Source organism: Ascaphus truei, chromosome 6 (genome assembly GCF_040206685.1).
Source record: "Ascaphus truei isolate aAscTru1 chromosome 6, aAscTru1.hap1, whole genome shotgun sequence".
Lineage (NCBI taxonomy): Eukaryota > Metazoa > Chordata > Amphibia > Anura > Ascaphidae > Ascaphus > Ascaphus truei.
The window spans coordinates 62,583,741-62,609,449 of NC_134488.1; the positions used below are offsets into that span (position 1 = coordinate 62,583,741).

Below are 25,709 nucleotides of genomic sequence, written 5' to 3' on the forward strand. Positions count from 1 at the left end.
GATACATGGCAAACAACTCAACGGCAAAGTAGTTAAAATCCAGTTTATTGTTTAAGGAATTGCAATTGCCTGGAAAAATTGACATGAGACACCCAGCACACGTACACACACCACTCTGCTGTGCACTGAAATCCTTCATTTAATTCACTTTACCTGTGCATCTCCCACCATACCGCTTACACTGTAAGCTCTTCTGGGCTGCCATTTCTATGCATACGTACAGTATATGGGAGCCTCTCATCCTTGTATTAAAGTAAAGTAGTAACTGCAGTGATGGAAATGGGAAGGCATGTGCGTTCAGAGTACCACTTATTTTGTATTTAAAGGTCCACAGTACCACTCTTTGTTATTCATTAAACTGCTATAGTGTCTTGAATGGGAGATTCTGCGAGATGGTCCCCTGATCGGCCCTATTGCAGTGTAACAAAACACCATTCCTTTTCCACTTTGTATTGGAAAAAAAATAGATTTGTTTTAGGAATCCTCTCCATTTCTACTTTCTAAGCATACATATTGTATAAATCCTTCAAAAATATGACCCAAATAGGTTTTGAGCAATAATAAGAAATGCAGCAGGCAGGGTAATAATCCTACTTTATTCCGTGTTTAGGATTACAGGGAGTGGAGAATTACGTGGAAACCTCACTCCTAGCAGCTGCCTGCTGCTGTATCCGCACCCTAAGCTAGCTCCAGCTGGCGGCTCTTCAGAGGTGAAAGGTTGCGATTGGTGGTGCGGTTGAACGTGTCCAGGGTTTGAACACATTTATCGGCAGGCACGGTCAGTTTCTGGCGGGTGTCCATGCACTTGTTGTCTAGGCTCAGGGAGTTCTCCTTGCACTTAATATCCACTTGTATGCGAGCTAGGTGTTTGTATAGGGCGTCCAGGGCGTCACTGCAGAAAGAGGGGAGAAAGGTTTTTTCTGTTTGTCTTTTTGTAAAAAAAATGAACACTTTCGCTGTCAGAGGGGCCTGCAAGGCATTGACTTGTTAGCCCCCCCTTGGCAGCGAAAGGTTCAAGTTTTCTTGGGATGGGAAAATTTTGGATATAAGGTAACTCCTTTAGTGCCAGGGCAAGGAGTAGAATACCCCAGTCACTGAAAAGGGTATCTATACATATATATACAGTGGCAAGAAAAAGTTTGTGAACCCCAATGATAATTACGGAAATTCCATAGTTTTTCCATGATAACCGTGAATCAAAAACAGTCTTTTTCTTAAATATTCAATAGTGTTTATATTAACTTATTCCATATCTATGAATTAGACAAACAATGAGTAATTAAGAGTTAGGGTATGTGCAAAAGTAAGTGAAACCCTGGTTTTATTAGCTATATTAAAGGGGATAATTAGAATCGGGTGTTTAAATAATTAGGTACATCTGCAGGGGTGAGTTTGGGAGGCCCCACCCTATATAAAGACCAGAAACGTGAGTTTGGTCTTCACCATACAGGTGTGTGGAAACACGTCATATCACGATCAAAAGAAATCTCTGAGGACCTCAAAAAAGCAGTTATTGATGCTCATCAGTCTAGAAAGGGTTACAAAACTATTTCTAAGGATTTAGATCCACCAATCCACTGTCAGACAGATCCAAGTTCAAGACCACTGTTGGTCTACCCAGGAGCAGTCCTACCAAAATCTGTCTGAGAACAAACTGGCAAATCATCCAGGAAGTCACAAAGAACCCAGAGTAAGAACCAAGGATCTGCTGGGCACTCGCACCTTGGCTAATGTGGGTGTTCATGATTCAACTATCAGAAAAAGACAAAACAAGAATGGTGCTCATGGAAGAATAGCCAGGAGGAAACCACTGCTCTCTATAAACATTGCTGCCCGTCTGAAGTTTGCCAAAGAGCATGTCATGATAATGCCATGAGATATTGGGTATTTTTAATCATCTGGGGGGGGTTCGCCCACCCGGACAGGGATATACCCGCCTTTGTTTCACCTGTCAAAAGCCGGGGCACATCAGCATAGACTGCCCAGACAGGAAGAAGCCTGCCATGGCCTCCGAAGGGGATCGCCCCTCACAGGGCACCCAGGTGCCTATGTGGTGTCTGGGATACAGGAGAACAGAGATGCCCACCTGCAGCCAGTGACGGTGGGTCAGAGACTCACCCAAGGACTTAGGGACTCTGGTGCCACCGTTACCCTGGTGCGGCCAGGGGTGGTGGGGCCTGAGGAAATCATTCCTGGACGGATTCTGCATATGGGGGTGGCGGGAGGAGGCCGCCACGTTTTGCCGGTGGCAAAAGTATACTTGGATTGGGACACTGGGCAGGGAGTGCGGGAGGTGGGAGTAATGAATGATATTCCTGCTAATGTGTTGCTAGGTAATGATCTTGGAAAGATGGTTACCTACTATGAGACCGCTGTGACCCAACCCGCTCAGGGACCCGCCGAACAATTCCAGGTACTAACGGCCGCTGGGTACTGGGGAAGGGTGACTGACAGGGGTCGCACCGGAGTGGGGGGGGTGTGGGAGCCTCTCCATACCATCTCTCCCCATAAGCCCGACCGTCCACCAGGGAAAGAGAGAGAGGGGCTGGGAGAGACGTATACCGCCAGACCACGAGGCACAGGGACCGTCCGCAGAGGGAAGAGAAAGCGAGGCAGAGAGAGATATATACAGCAAGACCGCGAGGCACAGGGACAGTCAGCCGAGGGAAGAGAGAGTGAGGTGGGGGCAGATATATCCAGATATATCCAGCAGGGGAAAGCAAGACAGTGAGGCACAGGCCACAGAGGGAAGAGAAAGCGAGGCTGGGGGAGATATATCCAGCAAGAAAGAGCCAAACAGAAAACAGCGAGGCACAGGTACAGGCCGCAGAGGGAAGAGAAAGCGAGGCTGGGGGGAGATATATCCAGCAAGAAAGAGCAAAACAGCAAGGCAGAGGAAAGGGTAAAGGTTTTATTTGTTTGAGCGCGGGACTAGCATGTAAGCCAGTCCCTTCGCTCATCTTAAGAAGGGAGATGTCATGATAATGTCATGAGATATTGGGTATTTTTAATCCCTTTGGTGCTTGAGGGGTTAATGAGCTACACTTGTGTACAAAATACCAAATGCTGGGTTTGAAACTGGGCAGGACTGTTTTCTGTCTGCTCTGAATTTCAAAGTATTCTGTAGTAAGGGGTGGGCTTATGACGGTGCCTTAAGAAAATATTGTATCTAAGTCTGGAGGAGATTGTTACTGATTTGGGGCTGTTTTGCTGCCTCATGACCTGGACGGCTTGCCATCCTTGACACAACCATGCATTCTGCATTGTATCAGAAGGTTCTAGAGGAGAATGTCAGACTGTCCGTGAGCTGAAGCAAGACAATGATCCTAAGCATACAAGCATAATGGCTGCAGAAGAAAAAAATCTGCGTTTTAGAATGGCCTAATTAAAGTCCAAACCTAAACCCCATCGAAAAGTGTAGCAGGACCTGAAGCGAGCTGTCCATGCAAGGAAGCCCTCAAATATCATTGAGTTGAAGCAGTTCTGTTAGGAGGAATGGGCCAAAACTCCTCAAAACCGATGTGAGAGACTGGCCAGCAATTACAGGAAATGCTTAGTTGAAGTCATTGCTGCTCAAGGGGTTGCCTCCAGGTACTGAATCTAAAGGTTCACAAACTTTTTCCCACATTGATATTGAATGTTGAATAATTTGTGAATAAATAATATCATGTTTTGTGTCATTTGTTTGATCAAGTTATCTTTATCTATTATTAGGACAGATTAAGATGTAATAAAATTTTAGGTTTGAAATATATGCAAATCGAAACCAAAGTTTTTCTCACCAATGTTTATGGACGAAGAAGCAAATTAACAACCAATATGTATGTGATGATGTGTTGCAATCTGTGATTGTTTTTAATGAGGTTTCGAAACCTCACAGGTCTCTTTTTCATGCATAACAGTGCACTTGCAGGAGACCTGTGAAGAAAGCTTTGGTCCATTAGATGGTATCACAACCTGAAACTAATTTATACTTATCCAGAACTACTAAGGCTACTAGAACCTCAGTTTGAAAATGTGTGCATATTCCAAATTAAAAAGCATTTTCCACTGTGGAATGCTATAAGAGTGAGTCATGGTGCAGTATTAGAGAGGCCTTAATCCAGACTTGAGATTTAACGGAGAGTAGTTGCCTACACTGACCTTCCCAACAGAGATGTGGTAGCAAACACATAAAAGGAAGGGCATCTGTCTGTATATTCTACAAATATGTTTCTATACATTTTTTGGAAATGTCCTGTCAGCTTCTCCCAAGGTGACCAAACTATGCTGGGTAGATCTATTGCTCCCTATGACTGGGAAACTTACTGTGACTGAGCCAGTTTCTGTTTCAGAGCAGCTATAGTGCCTTCCAGCTGGTGCACTTCATCTGTCAAGCCGTACTGTACCTGGGGACAGAGGGGAGAATCAAGGTTTGGATTAGTTTCCTCTTGCTGAAGTCCTGTTATACTCCATTCACCACCAGAGGGTCCAACTGCATATGGCATTGTTTGCTTTTCTGGGTGTTGCTGAAATTAAGCGTTCTGTTCTGCCTTTAACCCAGTCCTTGCTGTGCCATACCTGGTCCCTGCAGAGCTCCACATTGGGTCGGTATGTACGAGTCTCCAGGCGTGTGTGAGCCAGCTTTAGGGGCCCTGCCTTGTCTCTAAGATCCTCTTCCAGGCGCCTGATGTCTTGTTCCAGCTCTTCTATCTCCTCCTTAGTCTGAGTGAGTAGAGGGGGTGAGTAGGTTATGGAGGGGTCATCTGCCCTGCGATAGATTCATTATAACTTAACCCCAATGCTGCTAGAGTGACCAGTTATGCAGGCCCCTCTGGCAGCAAAGGGGTCAGTAGAATTTGTGGGACATACAGTATGTCATATACGATAAGGAGGTGCATTATGATGGGATTCCTAGGTGTCAGGTGTGGGGCAAAGCCTGTTGTCCCTTCTGACTTGCAGAAATCACATGAATTAGACACTCTTAATAAAGATGCAATGATACTTGGCAAAATATATTGCATAAGATATGTTAATTAAGTCTACAAACTGAAAATCACATATATATATATATATATATATATATATATATATGATTTTTATGATTTTCAGTTTGTAGACTTAATATATAGCTAACAATGTCTGCAACAACCTCAAGGAATGCCTCAAGGAAGGGAGGAGACAGAGAGGAGGTTCTGCAATGAGGGGAGAGGAGACCAAGAGAAACAGCAAGGAGAGGAGATAGGGATGATGAGGAGGAGGGAATGGAGAGCAATATGGACATGGGGCAGAAATGAGTGAAAAGAGGAGGAGAAACAGAAAGGTGAGTAGGAGGAGGAAATAGAGAGACAGCAAAGAGGAGGACAGATGAGTAGGAGAGGAGGCAGTGTAGTGTGCACAGAGAGAAGTAGACATAGTAAGGCAGCTAGTGCAAAGAGGAGCAGGGCATGATGGAGTAGAGAGTAAGGTGGGGAAGAGGGAGCGAGACAGCAAGGCATTACAGGGAGAGGTGTGTGTGTGTGTGTGTGTGTGTGTGTGTGTGTGTGTGTGTGTGTGTGTGTGTGTGTGTGTGTGTGTGTATATATATATACACACACACACATACATACATATTTACAAATATCCAAACGCTTTAATCAGACGCCTATCACTGAAATCTTCCAAGATCTATAGAAGAATACACGTTACATTTTTCTCTTGCCACTTCAGCTCGTTAAGAGCTCTCTCAAGCTCCCGGATCCTCTTCCTGAAGGCAAACTCTGCAGCAGCTCTCTGAGCATCCAGCTCATTGCTGGTCTGTAAGAGGGTAAAAGTGCAGTATGAAATGAAGTTGTGTGTTGGTGCTTCCGACGCGCACCAGCATGAGAGCTGCCCGGCTCGCACTGGCATCAGAGGCTGTGCATGGGACAGTGTTAGTGTGTGTGAGAGAGGCCCGCAGCTGGGGAGAGCCAGGGTCCGGCGGCAACGGTCATAACTAGTCCTGAGCCCCGGGAAATCTGTCGGCATTCCTGTCCACAGTTCTGTGATGGTTGAAGACCACTACTCTATTTACCAGATAATCTAGTTTTGGTAACTTCCTGTTTTGTTGCCCACAGGTATTTTGACCTTTGTGTGCTTTCCTATAGACTTCTACAATGTAGGACTATCCCAGGCAATTAAGAACATTCAGAAGCATTATTTTATATATGTGAAAAAAAGTGGAAACTAACCCGCACCAGCAATATACAATAAAAAGCTCAAACAGTAGAGCTCCATCAGCCAAAATAATAATCACAAAATATAACAGTCTGACTGCTACAAGAGGGAATCAATAGATGAAAAAGTAAATTAATCCAAATAAAGTCATCAAGAAACCTCTAAATAGTACAGAGCACAAAAAGATAAGGCTGTACATTACAGTATGTGTATGGTCCCAGACCTCACTACCTCTTCAATATCAGGTGGCTGGTAGGTAGCTGCATGTATATAGGCATATATACACAATATCCATACATATGTAACTGAACATGCAGCTACCATCCACCTGACATTCAAGGGATCTAACACATGCATACAAAGCCTACATACATATGTGAGGTCTCAGCGCAGTAGTTACCTGTGCAATAGTCATAGCAATGGCCTCCCTCAGTTGTGTGGAGGCTCTCATTTCAGCCTCTGCACGCTCCTTGTTGTAACGGCTGTACTGTTCCCACTCCTGTGGGGTGCTGGACCTGATAGGCAGATTTACATTGTTTATTTGTAAAGCGCCAACATATTCTGCTGTGCGGTACAGGGGGGGGGGTACAGAGTTATGTATATTACAGAAACAGAATGACATACCAAAGAAGTGCAAACAGATGCAAAAGGTAATGAGGGCCCTGCAACTGAAAGATTACAACCCAAAGGGAATAAGGGGAAATGTTGGAACAAAAGGGCTGTATATTGTAGGATGGAGTATGCCTCAGGGTGGAGTATGATCCAGCCGCACAGCTGATCCTATTAAGGTTTGGGTATGAGGATGTTGGGGGATATTAGTGTGGAGTTTGGTCCAGCCACACAGCTGGTCCCAATAAGGTAAGAGGGGAGGGGGTAGATGTGAGGAGTATGTCATAGGCTTTCTTGAAAAGGTAAGTTTTCATGGAGTTTTTAAATGTCTGGAGAATCTGATGGTGCGTGATAGGGAATTCCAGAGAGAGGGGGCAGCATGGGAGAAGTCTTGTAGGCGGGAGTGAGAGAAGGTAATAAGGCAGGAGGAAAGGCAAGTGTCATGGGAAGAATGCATGTGACGTTTAGGGATACATATTGAAGATGAGATGTAAGGTGAGGTAGCATCGTTGAGAGTTTTGTAAGTCAGAACTAGGGTTTTAAATGTGATTCTAAAAGATATGGGAAGCCAGTGTAGGGATTTGCATAGTTCCGCAGCAGAAGTGGAGCGATGAGTGAGCTAGATGAGCCTGGCAGCAGCATTTTAGATGCATTGCATTGGGACAGGCGGACAAGGAATGCCAGCTAGAGAAAGGTTGCAGTAGTCAAGATGGGACAAGATGAGCGAGTTAGGATTTTAGTTCCATCGTCAGTGATAAAAATAGAAAATTTATTCGGTTTACCATAATTTTATTGTCCTGTACTCCAATGGCAGTGGGTACTTCTTCCTCAGCATAGGAAGGACAGGAAACTTCTGCAGGGACCTGGTATATAAGCCCCTCCCTTTCCCTGTGTTTAGTTTCTCCCGTAGCTATAAACATAACTGATATACGTTAATTACAGGGAGGGTATCATGATGCACTGCCATTAGTGGAGTACAGGAAAAGAAAATTACAACAAACTGAATACATTTTCGATTTTCCTGTTCCACACATGGCAGTGGGTACTAATTGGGTTATACGAAAGCTCACCCAATGGGAGGGAAAACAAACGAACAAGAATAGACCATTTTTAGTTAACGGTTCAATTACAATCGCTTGCAGAATTCTCCTGCCAAAGCTTGCTTCAGCTGAGGCTTGTACATCCAGCTTGTCATATTTCACAAAGGTGTGAACGAGGAGCAGACTGCAGCTTTGCAAATTTGCCTTGGCGACGCTTGGGCTTTGAATGCCCATGAGGTAAAAACTGCCATGGTCAAATGTGCCTTTATTCCCCACGGGACCCGTTTGCCTTTAAGGTTATAGGCAAGTTTAATACATGAAGTAACCCATTGTGATAAGGTTGCCCTTGAGGCTTGCTGCCCTCTTCTAGGACCTTCCGATTACAAATAATCAGATTATTTTCTGTATTTTTCCATTTGAGTACATTTACCTTCAAACACCTTACTACATTTAAGTTATGCAGTCTCACCTTATTAGGATTCGGGGAGAATGATAGATTGATCTGGAGGTGAAATGAGGACACGACTTTTGTAAGGAAACGTGATACAGGTTTTAGGACTGCTTTGTCCCACTGAAAAACGAGAGAACGTTTTCTGCCTGAGAGCCTGCAATTTTCTTCCATTCTTCTTGCTTGTTGTTACAAAGAAATACTTCCACATTAACAATCTTAACATTATTTGCTGCAAAGGTTTGAACAGGTTGCAACTGCCACACCCCCAACAAAAATCCCACGCCCCCCAGTTTGCGCACCCCTGTACTAGAGTGTCCAACACTACTGAAAGATCCTACGTTGGTACTATACATTTCCTTTGAGGTCTCAGGTGCTTGACCACCTGTAGAACTCTCAGCACTAATGACTTTTCTTAATAAAGCAGACAAGGCTTTTATTAAAACCAGTCTGTAGAAATGCAACCAGAGTGACAGAGGAAGAATTGAACCAGTTGATGCTCATAATCCTACCTTATTCCTGAAAACGGCACCAGAAATAATAAATAGATGAGGTTGACTATTTTCTGGCTTAGCTTAGATATTGTCTGTCAGAACAGCCCTTTTACTTTAACGCTTACCACTCAACCTCCATGCCGCTGGGACCAATTTCTTCCGTTCTGGATGCTGTACTGGTCCTTGTTTCAGAAGTTTCTGAGGCAATGGGAAATGCCAAGGTAGATCTAGTGCCATACTCACCAGATGGGGAAACCATATAATCCTTGGCCAGGAAGGTATTATTGCTACTAATTCATCTCTTATCTTTCTTAGGATCTTTGCTATAAGAGGTATCGTTAAAACCAGAGACATAACATAAAACACAGACAAAGCTCAGTGCACATCCAGAAAAACTTATATACGGTACAGTGCCTAAATATACATGTATAAATAACTAATAAATAAAATGGTCTTTTAGTTTAACATTTTGGCCAAATTGTTGTAAGCCCTTGAGCCAAACTTCACGGCAGACCACGTTCAAGGGTCCCTACACTAATATAAATTCTTAATAACCTGTGCATTGCCAGGAAGAATGATTCATAATAAATCTGTCAATATGAGTTGCAAAAGTTCTAAGTCTGATTGAAGCTTTTATTAACCTGTACATTACCAGGAAAAGCACTCTGTAATAGATTTGTCACAATCACACTGCATGCAGGCAAGTTCCCCTGATAGTTGGAGATGCCATGGAGTGAGCTTTTAACCATTTAAATGTGGGAGGGAGTGAGCTTCAATTGGATAGGAGGTTGCCACCCTCCAAAACAGCCAAGACTAGCTGCACAAGAATTATAAAACATACAGAACACCTACAAGCTCAAATTGAACCCCCAAAATACCCACAACATATATATAGCATATAAGTTTCACAGAGGAGTGCTACTGAGCATGGCAATTTATATTTAAAACCAGAGACATAACATAAAACACAGACAAAGCTCAGTGCACATCCAGAAAAACTTATATACGGTACAGTGCCTAAATATACATGTATAAATAACTAATAAATAAAATGGTCTTTTAGTTTAACATTTTGGCCAAATTGTTGTAAGCCCTTGAGCCAAACTTCACGGCAGACCACGTTCAAGGGTCCCTACACTAATATAAATTCTTAATAACCTGTGCATTGCCAGGAAGAACAACAATTTGAACAACAATTTGGCCAAAATGTTAAACTAAAAGACCATTTTATTTATTAGTTATTTATACATGTATATTTAGGCACTGTACCGTATATAAGTTTTTCTGGATGTGCACTGAGCTTTGTCTGTGTTTTATGTTATGTCTCTGGTTTTAAATATAAATTGCCATGCTCAGTAGCACTCCTCTGTGAAACTTATATGCTTATATATATGTTGTGGGTATTTTGGGGGTTCAATTTGAGCTTGTAGGTGTTCTGTATGTTTTATAAGAGGTATCGGTCAGAAAATACATGTTGGGTCGAAGTTCCAATTGAACTTAAAGCGTCTACCTGGCTGGCGAGATGGTGGGAGTACTTTGAGCAGAAATGTTATCCCTTCTTGTTTTGATGTGTTGCCATCAGATCTATTTGGGGTTGCTCCCACCGCAGTATGAGCTGCTGGAATACTTGCAAGTCCAGTTTCCATTCTCCTGGATGGATGATGGTTTAGCTTAGAACATCGTCCGTCGAATTGTAAGATCCGGGACTGTGACCTGCTAAAAAACAGATGAAATGGCGTTTGGCCCAAGAAAGAATTGATACTGACAGAGCTAGAAGCTTTGCACTTCTGGGTTTCCCCTTGCCTTGGAACATATTTAACTGTGGTGCGATTGTCGGAGTCTATCCTTATATTAATGTCTTGAACTTGGTCTTAAAAGAACAGAGGTTTTCTTTTTCTTTTTTTTTTTAAATGCACATAAGTTGCATATTTGCTAGGAGGTTGCTGTAGAATTTTGGCAAAGTCCCGTCTGTGCTCCCCAACCAGACGTGCTGGCACCTGGGGTGAGAGTTAACCAGGTTTCTTGCTAGATAGAAAATGTGTTCTCTATTTTCTACCGATTCTCCCGCCATTTTAAATCCTGCTTTGTTGAGGGATAGAGACATACTCCTTAGTGTAAGGATCTTTGTTCCATTGATCCAGCAAATTTCTCTGGATTGGCCTTATGTGGGGTCTGGCCCACTCTATAACGCTTAGCAAATTTCCCCAGCAAAGTCATGCAGTCTTGCAGAGACCTGACTTGACCTTCTTAGCTTTGTGGCTTGTAATGCCAATTGCTTCATTCTGCTGTGGGTTAGACAGACCCTTCCTTGTTTCTATTTGGAACAGAAGTCCCATGAAAGTTAGGGGCCGAGATGGAATTAAGTAACACTTATGGGAGTTTAATATCCATACGTGCCAATCAAGGAACACAATCACTTTCTGCATATGCTGTATCAGAATATCTTTGCTGAGATTTATCAACCACTCGTCTAGATAAGGATTGATTGGAATTCCTTCTTTTTTCTAAATTCAACTCATTCTAGCCAAAGACTGAATCCTTATAGCGGCTATATTCATCATGAGGAATCTGGATTGGGCATTTTGTGGACAGCTGATTGTAGCACTGAGACGCTATTGCGGGTACGCTTATAGCAATGCATTACACAAGCAGTCTGTCTTTGCTGCAGACACTTCCTAACATTTGACTGGAGTAAAATTACACATTGCTTCAAATGTTCATTATTCTTCCTTTGTCGTTGCATGCTCCATATTGACTGGAGAAGGCAGGCGGCTTTATTCTGGCGACACAGGTGACAACTTTTCGTTCCTCTGTAGACAGCCTATATGGTGAGTGCTGCAAAGCATTTGCACAGATACCGTTCTCTTCTTTGATCTCTTTCTTTGATCTGAGAGAGTTCCAATTGCAGACACTGGGATTTGCTCTTTTCCTGGTGAAGAGCGCCCTCTGCATCTTTCAGTGCTAACTGTACTTCCAACTTTCCTCGTTGGAGTAGTTGCTTCTCCTTAACTTCTTTACTGGCTTGATCAGCCAGATATCAAACCTCCTCGGTCAAGTTTCTATTCTTTCTTTCCATAGTCTCTATAACCCTCAGGGCCTTCTCGAAGTCCTCCTTCCATTTATGCACTTCTGAGTTAAGACTCCAGGTCTCCTGGCGTGAGACTTTCAGCTCTAGGTTGAGAGGGTGAAGCTCATTCTGAGAGACTTCAAGATCCATACTTAGAGTGTGGACCTCTTTTTGAGAGATTTCCAACCCTATATTGAGTGTATGGATCACCTTTCTAGAAGATCTCCCGCTCAGGACCTAGACTTTGAAAATCTTTCTGGGTAACTTCCAGCTTGGCACGGAGACGGCAAATCTCTATCCGAGAGACTTCAAGCTACATACTGAGGCTGTCAAACTGCTTTCAAAAGCCTCGGAGCTCTGCACTGAGACTAAGGCTGCGGCCCCGCTAGCGCTGAGCGCGCTGGCGCTCAAAGCATGCGTGGTGGGTGTCCTGCGTCTGCTCGCGCGCGGGAGGAGGGGGGATTCGGCATTGCCGAATATTGAGCGAGTGGGTAAGTATACATTTTTTATTTACTTAAGCGCATCGCGTGTGTGCCCGCGCATACGCGGGCACGCATCGCGTGAGCGGGGACTTGCATATATATATATATGCAAGTCACCTCGCCAAGCACCGCCCACTCAGTGCTAGCGGGCCGCAGCCTTAGAGACTCCTTCTGACATAGTCCAAGCTCCTCCTTCTGCTGCAAGTCAGCAATAACTTTGTCCGAGCGGTCTGCTTCTTGACCATGGCGGTTATAATAGCATTCGCCGTCTTCAAAATCACTACATAAGCTTTGCTCAGTGTTTATCACAGTCCAAGGCGAGTGTGAGCAGACCACTCTGTAGCTTGGTGTTAGCATCTTTCCAAAGCCTCTTCCCAATTGCCTAGCAACATTCCTATGGCTCTGAAAAATGAGGCTGTTGCTACTATAGGCTTGCAAGTGAGACCCGCTGCCAGAAAAGATTTCTTCAGGACACTCCATCTTTCAATCCAATGTGTCACAAAGCGCCACTGCATCTTCCACTGGTAATGTAGTCTTTCCTGCAATACGCGTGATTGCAGTGTCCCCCTTCAATGCATTTTCCCAACTTTTGACGTCTTTGTGAAAAGAAGGGATATATCTTGGAAAGCGTCTCTGAGTGACCAATTTCTCATCAGGCTTATTCCACTCAGTCCCTATCATCAGATGAATCACAGTACTCTCCTTCCAGGTACTGCTACAGCACGTCAGACTCCTCTGGCGAAGATGCTTCTCCCCTATCCAGGCTTGTTTGGAACTTTGATCTCTTCTGGGTCCGTTTAGCTACAATGTGAGAGACTGCATCTGCATCGAGGATAGGAGAGCAGAAATTGTTGTCATTGGGCCCCTGGCCGCAGACTTAAGCACTCTGCATAATTTCTTTGCTTCAAGCACTGGCTTAGTAGAAGCCGCACATATCCTGGTTTATTACAAGCCGCACATATCCTGTCTTATTGCAATCCTCACATATGATTTATTACAAGCCACACATATCCTGGTTTATTACAAGCTGCACATATCCTGGTTTATTACAAGCTGCACATATTCTGGTTTATTGCAATCCTCACATATCCTGGTTTATTGCAATCCTCACATATCCTGGCTTATTGAAAGCCACACATATTCTGGTTTATTGCAGGTTGCCATATATCCTTGTTTATTAGCCACCTTCCTGTCACTGACCCCAGAGTTACTGCATCAAAGATAGAGCATATAGAAAACAATCTTCACTCCATTGTTAGTCACTCTCATTTGTATTACAATTATTTTACTATCGAGGGCAGCGTTTCCAAAATGGGGTTCCATGGAACCCTGGGGTTCCGTGAGGTACAATTAAGGGTTCCGTGAATTTTTTTTAAAAATTAGGCCGCTGCTCCTCCTTCGGTTACCCGGAGCTTCTGGCGGGCTAGGCTGTCCGGCGGGGGCCCTTCTGGTTGGTGGGCGCGGTAGGCTGCGGGAGATAGCAGCGTTGGAGTGGCCGCTGGGGTTCACTGAAATCGATCCCAGCAATTCCAAAATGGCCGCCGGGACCGCACGGAGGGCCTAGGCAGGGGATCAGAGGAGACCGGCAGAAAGCTGATCGGGAGCTGGGTCTCCCCCCCCCACCACCCACCCGTGCCCAATATATCCCCAGAGGCAGTACTTTGCAGCCGCGAGGAGGGGCAGAGACACCAACACCTCTACGGGCTCCCTTCCCCACCTATCCCATGGGGAGAGAGGTAATATGGAGCAGCACAGCAGTGAGAGGCCGCAGGTAGCATTGGGGTAAGGAACGGGAGGACCAGCAGCCGAAGCAGGTGTAATTCAATTTAAAGGTATTTGATCTTGAACCAAGAAAAATTTTCACCTGCGCACATTTTTTTTTCTTTTTTATGTGCTACGCTAAAAATATTTAAGGGGTTCCATTATGGTATACAAAATATAAAAGGGTTCTGTGACTTAATTTAATTGGGAAATGCTGATCTAGGGACTCACCTAAAAGTTTTGGGCAACGACCCTTTGCTTTATTCAGCTTCTATAATCATTCTGTGCGAAATAGGAATCTCCTTAATCCTCAGAAACGAAGATCAGGCACCATTAGTTTGTATTGCACCTTTAAGACTATGGTGTGGTCCGCATGGCGCTATTGCGCATGTGATGTCAGAGTGTCATTGCCGCTTTAAGGGGTTGAGAAGGCGCGCACACGCGTGCTCTGTTCTTCTGCTTCATGCCCACAGAGAGATCCAGCGTATCTTATCCCGGCCATGCGTTCCAGTCTACCTGCTTTCCCAGACGCTTCTGCAGTGTTCTGCCCGGTCACAGGGCCTATGGCTGCCTGTTCCAGACGGCGGTTCTGCTGGAGCTTCAGAGGGAGAGAGGCTGACAACTCCCCAGATTGAACTGCACTAACGCAGTCCTGGTGAGTCCCAATTTAACAAAATAACAAACACTACGCTATGCTGTTGGACAGGAAAAATACTGCCTCTGCAGAGAAAGGGAGGGGCTTATATACCAGGGCCCTGCCGAAGAGTTTCCTGTCCTACAGTATCTATGCTGAGGGAGGAGCGATTTCCAATTAGTACCCACTGCCATGTGGGGAACAGCAAAAGGGCATCTCCAGCGATATTTTGAAGGTGGAAACGGCGGGACTTAGTGAGGAAGTGAATATGAGGAACGAGGAGAGGGCAGAGGCAAAGATGATCCCCGAGGCAGCGGGTTTGGGGTGTTCATGAGATTGTGGTATTATTGACAGTGAGGGAGAGTGTGGGTGTAGGGGTGGCAGTGAAAGGGGGAAAGAGTATTAGTTCTGTTTTGGACATGTTGAGCTTCAGGTAACGGTGGGACATCCAGGAGGAGATGCGGAGAGACAGTTCGTGAGACAGGACAAGCGAGAGGGGGGGAGGTCAGGGGAGAACAGGTACATTTTTTATATAATTGGCATAGAGATTATACTGAAAGCCAAAAGATTGTATTAGTTCACCACAAGAAGAGGTATATAGTGAGACTATTAGAGGGTCAAGGACAGAGCCTTGTGGGACCTCAATAGAAAGAGGGAGTGAGAAGAGACAGGCCCGCCAACAGGGTTGGCTGCCGGGTTGGTGTCCCGGGCATTGTGAGTCAGGGGGCCCAGGCCCCCTGCACGGTCGTGCCCGTTTCATACAAAAAACAAGTGTCAGGGGAAAAAAAGCTGGTGCTCTATGCGCATGCGCAGAGCACAAGTCTCGGTGCGCATGTGCAGGGAAGCAGGGTGTCCGGGCTGCTGCCTGTGGGGCTGCTCCCTCCCGCTCCCAATGTGGGATGGAGGGGAAACACCGTGGCGAACCCACGCACGCCAACCCAGCTCCCCCCGCGACTGCCAACCCAGCTCGCCACATGCCACCCTCCTGCCTGGGCAGCAGCCGCGGGGACCTGGCGCCAGGGGGGAAATGCTCCCGCGGGAATTAGCCTGCCAGTCTCGCCCCCCAGTTTCTCCCCCCCAGCCCACCTCCCTCCAGCACCCACCCCCCCAGCCCACCTCCCTCCAGCACCCCCCCCCAGCCCACCTCCCTCTCACCCCCCCCCCAGCCCACCTCCCTCTCACCCCCCCCCCGAGCCTACCTCCCGCCCCGGGCAGCAGGCAAAAATAAGGGACGAAGCGTCTGGCAGGCAGGGAAGCAGGAAGCAGCACCCACCTGGTCAAGGTCAGTCATCCACCAAGGCAATAAACCACTCATCCACCCAGGCAATCACCCACCCTAGGCAGTCACCCACCCAGGCTGTCACTCACCCAGGCTGTCACTCACCCAGGCAGTCACTCACCCAGGCAGTCAGTCACCCACCCTGGAAGTGAGTCATAGGGCAGTCAGTCACCCTGGCAGTCAGTCAAACCCTAGCAGTGAGTCACCCAACCACCCTGGCAGTCAGTCATCCACCCAGGCAGTCACCCACCCAGACAGTCAGTCACCCATACTTAACACCCCCAGGCCCATACTTAACCGCCCCCCCAGGCCCATACTGAATCCCCCCCCAGGCCTTTTGTCACATTGGATGTAGCATTGGGTACCTTAGTCTTTTGTTGAAAATATTAAAATAAACAGATTGCATTGTAATGTTTTTTTCTGTATTACAATAAGAAAACAGTTAAGTAAAAGTTGCGCGCTCATTTTTTTCCCCTGTGCTCAGTGCGCTATTGGTTTGGGGCCCTGCTCCTTTCATTTTTCCTGGTCCCCATGATTTCTGTTGGCGTCCCTGGGAAGAGACACCAGAGAAGGAAACACTGAAAGAGCAGATGGATCGGTAGGACGTGAACCAGGAGACGGCAGTGTCACAAAGGCCAGTAGAGTGGATAGTGTACATGAGAAGTGGGTGAACAGTGTTGGAGGCAGCAGAGAGATGCAGGAAAATTAGTAAGGAGAAGAAACCCTAAGGCCTCGTCCATGCTGATCGCGAGCTAGCGATCAAATCAATGTAAATGAATTGGAGCGTCCATACTGTGCGTTTGGGTGCACATGAGCGTGGGTAGGCACGATGCATGCAGGAGCAATATTTTTTGTCTTTGCCGCGCGATGGGCCGGTCACGTGGGCGGTTCAGCCAATGAGGGCTAACCGCGCACGTGACGTCATGGGCACGCCCTCGACATGCCCCCCCTCCCCCCCATCACGCAACCCTTCAAGCCAGGAATCGTCCCTACTGCAAGTGAGTGTGATGTCACGGCGCTCTGTCTCTCGCTCGCTAGCAGGCAGCATGGACGTGGCCTTAGACTTAGCTGTGAGTAAGTAGGCCATTGATGCAGTGTGAGATTGGGGTGGGGGTAGGGAGAGGATGCTGAGAATATCAGGACTGAGACTTAATGAATGCATTCTATTTCCTTCAGAGCTGGCTAGCTTGATTCAATATTTATTGCTTTATGTTCTTTAACACAGAAATATGTTTCATACAAAATGCTATCGTTCATGTTTTATTCATAGCGGTGACGGAACATCTCTCATATCCTTAGTAGGGATACAAATCTAGTACCCATCATCTTACCACAGAAACATTAGAAACACAACCTCTCACCACACCTCATAATACACAGACATCAGGGACACATAACTCTCACCTCCTCCTAATACACAGACATCAAAGACACATACATTCAACCCCGTTGTCAGTTGCCAAACTCATTCAGTCCCTCTGTATAAGCTCATACCCATATGGGACACGTGTTGGGTCCATTTTCAGCGAGATGTTTGGAGAGTTCTTGTTCAGGGACAGGCAGGTCCGATCTATCTCTAGCGTCTCAACCTTGCACCGGTGGTCCCAATTCATTTGGTGACGTGATTCCTGCAGGAGGCTGAGAGAAAACCCCATAAGTTTACAATCCAGTGACAGCCCTGAGTATAGTATCTGGCTTGTCACAAGGAAGTCTTACTCCTTTACAACTCAAGCATGCTTGGGATAGATATAAGGGGATCCTAAATACGAAAGAAAGCCAAAGAGCACATAGGGTCTGAGGTTTTACAGCAGATAGGAACATTGGCAGACAAAGTGGGCCAAGTGGCTCTTATCTGCCGTCACATTCTATGTTTCTTTGTCACTGGTCTCACAGACTTTAGTGGAGTTTCATTTGAACTGACAAATAATCATTGAACCCATTCGGTTAAGGATTGGCCACATACTGTATATACAAAGGGTTTGAAAAATCCACTCTTCCAGGGCAAGTGAAAAATGAGGGGTGATGAGTGGTACTGGAAAGACTAGGGGGATTATTCATTAAATCTCAATGGGAGTTTCTGCGCAATAGTGCCCCGAGCGGCACTATTGCGGTCCAATGAATGGGCCCACATGTGGAGGATGAGCGAGAGGAGTTATTTGTGGTTTACAGTCCAGAATGCTTAAATCTCACTCATTTGGGCCCTTGAATACAGCTACACATACATGGAGTTATAATACAGTACAGGAATAAGTAAACGTTAGCAGTAAGGAGTCGCTGCCCTGAAAAGCTTGCAATCAAACAGACGGATGATGAGATATCCTGTGTCCCTCTTACCAGAGCTGCTCGAAAGCCTGGCTGATCTTCTGCTGCAGAGCTTTGCGGACGCCTTCAATCACCTCCACCTCCTTGTGCAGCTCGGCATCCACGGGGTCTCTCACCAAGTCAATGTCCCTGCGGCTCTCCCGAAGGGTCAGGCACTCTATGGCCACATCCAGAGGGACATTCGTGGCCTGCAAGGCACGCTCCGCATCCTCTTTTATCTGAAAAATCACAGAAGCGCATCACTTAAAGCAGCCCTGACCATAGCATGCTGTAGACCAGGGGGGGGCCAACTCCAGTCCTCAAGGGTCACCAACAGGTCAGGCTTTCAGGATATACTTGCTTCAGCAAAGGTGGCGCAGTCATTGAGTGAGCCAGCTGTGCTGAAGCAGGGATATCCTGAAAACCTGACCTATTGGTGACCCTTGAGGATTGGAGTTATCCACCCTCCAGTTGCTGAAATATTATCGTGTTTTGGGCCGACGAGAGACACAAACATCTACACATATGGCCGTGGGGTCATTATTATTAGTCCGCAATGTCATCTCCCTTTTATTGTCCCTGACCCGGCATCTGTTTTGTGGCTAGGGGCAGAATATATGCCCAGGATCGGTAGTGGGGGAACCAGGGGATCCCGTGTTGTCGAGAGACACAGAAATTCTGATAAGATTAAAAAACTAACGAGCCCCATTGACTGCAGCTTTAAATGTTTGAACAGCCATTTCAAAAGTCACCTGTAAAAACCTAAACATGTTCATTTTAAAACTAGGAGGGACAGTCCCAAGAAACTGCAGCTTTACAGTAGTGTACAGTATGGTCATGCTTAGTATTTCTGTTTACTGCAGCACGTTCATTTTTAGAGATGGTGACCCAAGCACTTGTTTATTTATCTAAAGATCTCAAAACTCTACATGAAACCAAGCTGGTTTTTTTATTAATTGGTTTTTTTTTTTTTTAATTAGCATTACCAATGAATTCCCTATTCACATATACATTAAAACTAAATCACGTGTTTTTAGAATGCAAGGATTTTCCTTAAATCAGTTGTGGGAACTCAGGAGAGGTTGGAGAAGCTCTGCCCTAGAGCAGAGCAAAATACCCCTCTTATTCTGCTGGGGTAGCCAGAAACCCCCATACACATGCAGTACTTGTCCCACACAGAGATAACACATCTCCAGCAACTCACCAGAGTCAGTGCATCTATTTCAGCGTCCACGTCGGACAGACACTTGTCCAGGTCCTTCCGCCACTTGTCTACTTCGTCTATCCGGTCACAGAGACGGGTCCTGTTATCATGCTCATCCCACTTAGTCTAATCAGGGTGACATGAGGGTCATTAAAAGAGCAAAAAATATTTATTATTAAAGCACAGTCATTAGCAGCGGGAGATATTAGTATGCCGTCTTGGCAAGTACTGGAGGATTCTGGGTGAGCACAGAACCCCTGCAATACAGCCTCCCCCACAGCACAGAGCGTCCTCCACCCCATGCCCCCCTTACCACCCAAAGCACAGTGTCCCCCCCTGCAGCACCGCGCCTCCCCCATCCCCCCACAGCACAGAGCCTCTGCCCGCAGAAGAGAGTGTCCCCCACTCCCAGCAGCACAGAGCTTCCTCCAACTCCCGCAGCTCAGAGCTTCCCACACCCCCCACAGCACAGCTTCCTCAACCCCCTGCAGCACAGGTGTCCCATACCCCTGTCACAGCACAGGGGGTCGCTCCCTCCCCAGCACAGGGGGTCCCATACCCCCCGCAGCACAGGTGTCCCATACCCCCCGCAGCACAGGGGGTCCCATACCCCCCGCAGCACAGGGGGTCCCATACCCCCCGCAGCACAGGGGGTCCCATACCCCCCGCAGCACAGGGGGTCCCATACCCCCCGCAGCACAGGGGGTCCCATACCCCCCGCAGCACAGGGGGTCCCATACCCCCCGCAGCACAGGGGGTCCCATACCCCCCGCAGCACAGGGGGTCCCATACCCCCTGCAGAACAGGGGGTGTCCCATACCCCCTGCAGAACAGGGGGTGTCCCATACCCCCTGCAGCACAGCGGGTGTCCCATACCCCCCGCAGCACAGCGGGTGTCCCATACCCCCTGCAGCACAGGAGGTGTCTCCCCCCCCCTGCAACACAGAGCATCCCCCACCCTCCCTAACACAGAGCGTCCTCCAACCCCCTACAGAACAGGGCTTCATCACCCCCCCCCCTCCCCCGTCGCACAGAGCGTCCTCCACCCCACGCCCCCCCCCCACCCCGCAATATGGCTTCCCCCACCCCCTGAAACACAGATAGTCTTCCACTCACTACAGCATAGAGCCTCCCCCACGCCCCGCTGTTGACAATCCCCCACTCCCCGCTGTTGAGCGTCCCCCACTCCCCGCTGTTGAGCGTCCCCCACTCCCTGCAGCACAGCACGTCCCACATTCCCCACCGCACAGAGCGCCCCCCCCTCTCCACCGCACAGCACGTCCCACACTCCCCACAGCACAGAGCGGCCCCCACTCCCTGCAGTACAGCGCCACCTCCAACCCCCACATCACAGCACATCCCCCACCCACCGTAGCACAGGGCGTCACCACGAAACACAGTGCGGCACAGGTCTTCCCCCCCCCGAAGCACAGCGTGTCCCCCACCCCTGCAGCACAGCGCCTCCCCCACTCCCCACAGCACATCCCCCATGCCCCACCGCATGTCCCCCCACTACCCACCACGTTCCCCACAGCACAGAGCAGCCCCCTCCCTGCAGTACAGCGCCTCCCCCACCCCCAGCAGCACATCCCCCACCCACCGTAGCACAGGGCGACACCACGAAACACAGGGAGGCACAGAGCATCCCCCACTCCCCACAGCACAGCGCCTCCGCCACCCCCTACAGCACAGCTTGTCACCCCACAGCGCAGCGCGTCACCCCACACTCCCTGCAATTCTTGTTCTCAGGTACATCCCCAGCAGGTAAGAGGAAGAAGTTACTGTACCTGGTTGTTGGTCTCATTGCGGAGTGTCCTGGCCTCCTGACGGATTTGATGGGAAGCCGATCGCTGCCTCTCAGCGTTGGTGGAGATCAGGGCACTGCTGGTGTGCCAGTCTGGCACAGAGAACCTGCTCCCGGGCTTCATGCTGAGAGTGGCCATGTCTGTGGATGTGAGAGGTACACTGTGACTGAGGGAAGGAGCGAGGGGGGTGCAGGACACTGCTGAAGGGAGCAGGACACTGCCGAAGGGAGCAGGACACTGCCGAAGGGAGCAGGACACTGCCGAAGGGAGCAGGACACTGCTGAAGGGACCAGCATAGGCTCTCTGTATGACCAGCAGGTGAATTACAATGTTATGTGCACTTTGGATCGTGATATGTATGATCACCAGAGTGGAAAATCTATAATAACCTGTAAAAGGAAATGTTCTAAGTCTCTGCTGAGGCTGAATAATTAGGTCTGATTTATATAATGAGTGCACGCTGCATTATCCTGTTTTTATACTGTCTAGAGCAGTGTTTCCCACCCTGGGGTTCCGTGAGCAGTGAGAGGATCATTAGGGTGCGGCAGGATTTCACCAATCTTCCAGAAGGGGAGGGGTGTGCAGGGCCACAGACATGTCTCAGGGACAAAAACTAGAGTTACGACTGGGCCCCCCGTGTTGGCGGTCTTGCGAGTCCCCCCCCCCCCATTTCACATCTCACGAGCCCCTTCTATTCCCATGTATTTCTCTCCCCTCTGTCTCACTCCCTCTCTTCCTCACTCACCCCCTCTCATTCTTCCCCCCTCCATCAATTACCCCACTCTCACTCAATCCCGCCTCCTGACCCTTATTCCCCCCCCACAAAATACATACCAACCCCCCTAATACTTAGCAAAAAATACATACCAACCCCTCCACCCACATCCAAATACATTTAAATAAAAAATAAAAAACACCCGCCAAATACATATTTAAAAATAAAAAAAACATCCCCCAAATAAATATAACCCACCAAATAAATATTTTTTTTTTTAAAAAACACTCTCCAAATACATTATTTATTTATTTTTTTAAACACCAAATAAATACAGATTTACTTCCCTTTGGGATGGTCTCAGGCCTTTGCTGCCCCGGCTCTCCCCCAACTGCTGTGCCCGGCTGCTGGTCCTGGCTCTCCCCAGATGTGGGCCTCCCTCACTGACTGTCCCATGCTGAGCTTCTGATGTCAGGGTGCGCCGGGCCTCTCATGCCGGTGCATGCCGGAAGCTGAGCCCAGTTTGCTTCCGGCACGCGCCAGCATCAGACTCTCAGCATGGGACTGTCAGTGAGAGAGGCCGGCTGCTGGGGGAGAGCTGGCCCGGCGGCAACGAGAGGACCGGCAGTCGGGCAGAGCAGATGGGCCTAGCCAGAAGTCAGGCCCAACTGTTTTGTCCGGCCGCTGGGCCCCCCGCAGCAACCAGGCCCGGGACACTTGTTCCGCTCTCCCCCCCTGTCGGGGGCCCTGGGGGTGTGTGTGTTCTCCGTGACTCTGCCCTTCTGTCTCTCTCCTGTGACTCTTTGTCCTGTGTTTTGTGACCCTGTCCTGTTTTAGGGGTGCCTCAGAAACTGACCACTGTGATTAGGTGTGCCCCGAGAGAAAAAAGGTTAAAAAACACTGGTCTAGAGAGACATCAGGTACAGATACCTCACCCCCTCCTAATACACAGTCATCAGGGACACATACCTTCCACCCTCCTAATATACAATCATCAGGGGAACACATCTCATCCCTCCTAATAGACATCAGCAACATGTACTTCTCACCCCTTCCTAAAACACAGACATCAGGGACACCTACCTCTCACCCTAGATGAGTCTGTTTGGGTTAATCGGTGTGCTGTATTATCTGATCTTATTCTGCTTAGTGACTCTGTCCTTTCATAATAATAAAATAAACCCAGTAATTCTCTCATGAACGGATACACAGTCTGAATGTGAGGTAACAACATGAGCTGTATGTGCAATTCTCCACAATATATTACTAGTATACAACAAATAACTTGGCTGTGTAACACAGGGCTCTGCAACTGGCGGCCCGCGGAGGGTATTCAGTGATGTGGCCTTTAGATGCTCTGCTCTTGCTGGTTTCATACTAGTCACTAAATCAGCTAAGTGCAGTTTTTCCAGACAAACGCACTTGTAAGTTAAGGCAATGTAAATATATATATGGTATGTACAGTATAAATGTTAGAATTGCTTATAAAATGTTGGAATATAGTACTTTTTACATCTTCAAATTACATTGCTATGTGTGTGGCCCTTCTACGCCTAAATGTTTTCTGATCTGGCCCCTTTGGAGACCTAGTTGAAGAGCCCTGGTGTAACAGAGCACCTTTATGCTGACACTGTAATTGATCTGTTGCATCCAGTTGTTGCTTGTGTTATGTAGAACTGATACAAGCTGATATATTGTATCCACATTCAGCTGTGACTCATAAATAAATGATGGGAACATGATTGTTACTTATATGCTTTTTAGTTTTATATACCTGTGCACTCCTGCAGTTAAGTATTTGTATAGATTTGAGATGTTCATTGAGCTAAAATTCAAATTGTCTGCAATCTTTGCCGCTTGTTCGTAAATGTATTGCTGTGTATAAAGATGTAATCAATTTGATAAAGAAAATATCTGTAGTGTTACAGAAACGGACTCCAGGCCCTCTCTCTGTGCTACACAAAGTATCATTTGGTGGTAAATACAGCCACTAGTACTGAGACCACTTAGTCCTATAACAGATTATGAAGACATAACCAGAGTTATTTTATTAATGGGACAGTATTTACCTACCCATCAAGTGCCGGATCAAGACTTCGTGAGGCCCTAAGCCAGGAGTGCGCAAACTGGGGGCTGCGACACTTACAGTACAGAGGCCCTATGCTTTTCCCCACCACATTTACATTAAATGTCGGAGATCGCGCACGATGCCTCTATAAGTCCCTTACCTTGTGTCCGGCGGCTTCTGGCGACGTGTCGCCATGGCAATGGGATGTCACATGACGTTGTGAAAATGCTGGAGAAAAGGTAAGGGGGAGGCACGAGAAAAGGGGGGAAAGCAGGGCGCAGACAAACGTTTGCACCCCTCTGCCCTAAGCTATGATAAAGATGAGGCCCTATAAAAAAAAAATATTGTGGAAAGAATGATGAATAAAAATGTAAGATTTTAATTTGAATAATTACACGGGCAGACTAACTGATTCCAAAATGTAAAGCTTTTTTACTTGATATTTTTTACTATGAAATCATGAAATGATTCTGCTATGAAGCTTATCACTTTCTGTGCACAACATGCGAAGGGCAGAAAGCTTTTCTTGTGGCACAATCATTATTAGGTCACTTTTTAAATCCTTTTTAGCCTCGAAAAGACCTTTCTCCTGAGCAATTGGTCATCATCAAACTTGATAATAGACGCAATATTGCTTTAGGGTTGGGGAAAGTCAAGTGAATCTTATCCTGGACGATGATATTATACAGGTCATGATGACAAAAACGGTCTTTATCTGGATAAACCCTAGACCCTGTGTATTTACAAATATATTTTTGGTATTTGAAATAAAAATAAATAAATCTTAGTATCTGGAGGCCCCTCAAATTGCGAGGCCCTAAGCTGTAACTTATTTAGCTTTCTACGTAAATCCACCCAGCAGTGAGTTCTAGTCACTATTCATTAGTAAATATACATTTAGGGAGCACTTACTGTTTTTAGGAGCTGCAGGGAGAGGGTGGAGGTGTTAGGCTGCCCCCTAGTGTGGGTTTTTAGAATGGATGTTATTTTGAAAGGGATAGAGCAGGGGTGCACAAAGTGGGGAGGCGCTAGAATTTACAGGGGGGGCGCAGCAGCTACAAAAGTCCCGCACTATCCCCCAAGGCACTTAAATTAAGTGCCGGGGGGATTGCGCAAGGCCTCTGCAGCTTCTCCTACCTGATCTTCAGCGACGCGTTGCCATGGTAACCACACAACGTCATTTGACACTGGAGTCCTGCCGGAGGGGGGGCGTGAGCCGGTTGGTGAGAAGGCAGGGGGGGCGCAGGGTCAAAACTTTGCACACCCCTGGGATAGAAAATGAGCACAGCCAAGCAGAACAACATGCAATAGGAGTAGTACTGAGGTAATTAGGGTCAATTATTTTCTCTCTTTAAAGCTGCAGTTCAATCAATATCCTACGTGGTTTGTTTTTTTTAAATAAATGAGTTCTGTAATATGAGAAACTACTTGTAGCATTTAAAAAAATGTTTAAAGACATTTTTAATGTATTATAATATAACAAGCATTTTTTGTTTCTATAGCAACCATTTACAAAGTCACATCCCCTTCCTCTTCTGAAATAGTCTTTAGCACACCCCTGTTTGAGCCCTGCCCTCTCTCTAGCAGTGCATCAATTGTATCTGAATTGTATCACCCAATCATATTGA

The 25,709-nt window shown here is 47.0% G+C and overlaps 1 protein-coding gene across 3 annotated transcripts in view; it reads right to left on the reverse strand.

Moving 5' to 3' along the window:
* Positions 1-577: 577 nt before the first annotated feature.
* The window catches only part of TEKT2 (tektin 2), a 26,687-nt gene continuing 1,555 nt past the window's right edge, over positions 578-25,709 (reverse strand). The window contains exons 2-11 of one of the 3 annotated variants that reach the window (XM_075604559.1): positions 25,219-25,347; positions 21,281-21,438; positions 19,494-19,619; positions 18,323-18,528; positions 17,483-17,626; positions 6,575-6,689; positions 5,668-5,775; positions 4,561-4,704; positions 4,309-4,388; positions 578-892 (exon numbers count right to left, since the gene is read on the reverse strand). In XM_075604559.1, coding sequence (XP_075460674.1) covers positions 679-892; positions 4,309-4,388; positions 4,561-4,704; positions 5,668-5,775; positions 6,575-6,689; positions 17,483-17,626; positions 18,323-18,528; positions 19,494-19,619; positions 21,281-21,436 — 1,293 coding nt within the window. In that variant the 5' untranslated portion in view covers positions 21,437-21,438; positions 25,219-25,347 and the 3' untranslated portion in view covers positions 578-678. Of the gene's footprint in view, positions 893-4,308; positions 4,389-4,560; positions 4,705-5,667; positions 5,776-6,574; positions 6,690-17,482; positions 17,627-18,322; positions 18,529-19,493; positions 19,620-21,280; positions 21,439-24,241; positions 24,360-25,218; positions 25,348-25,709 lie in introns of those variants that run through there. The other 2 variants (XM_075604560.1, XM_075604558.1) reach the window with 2 other exon arrangements.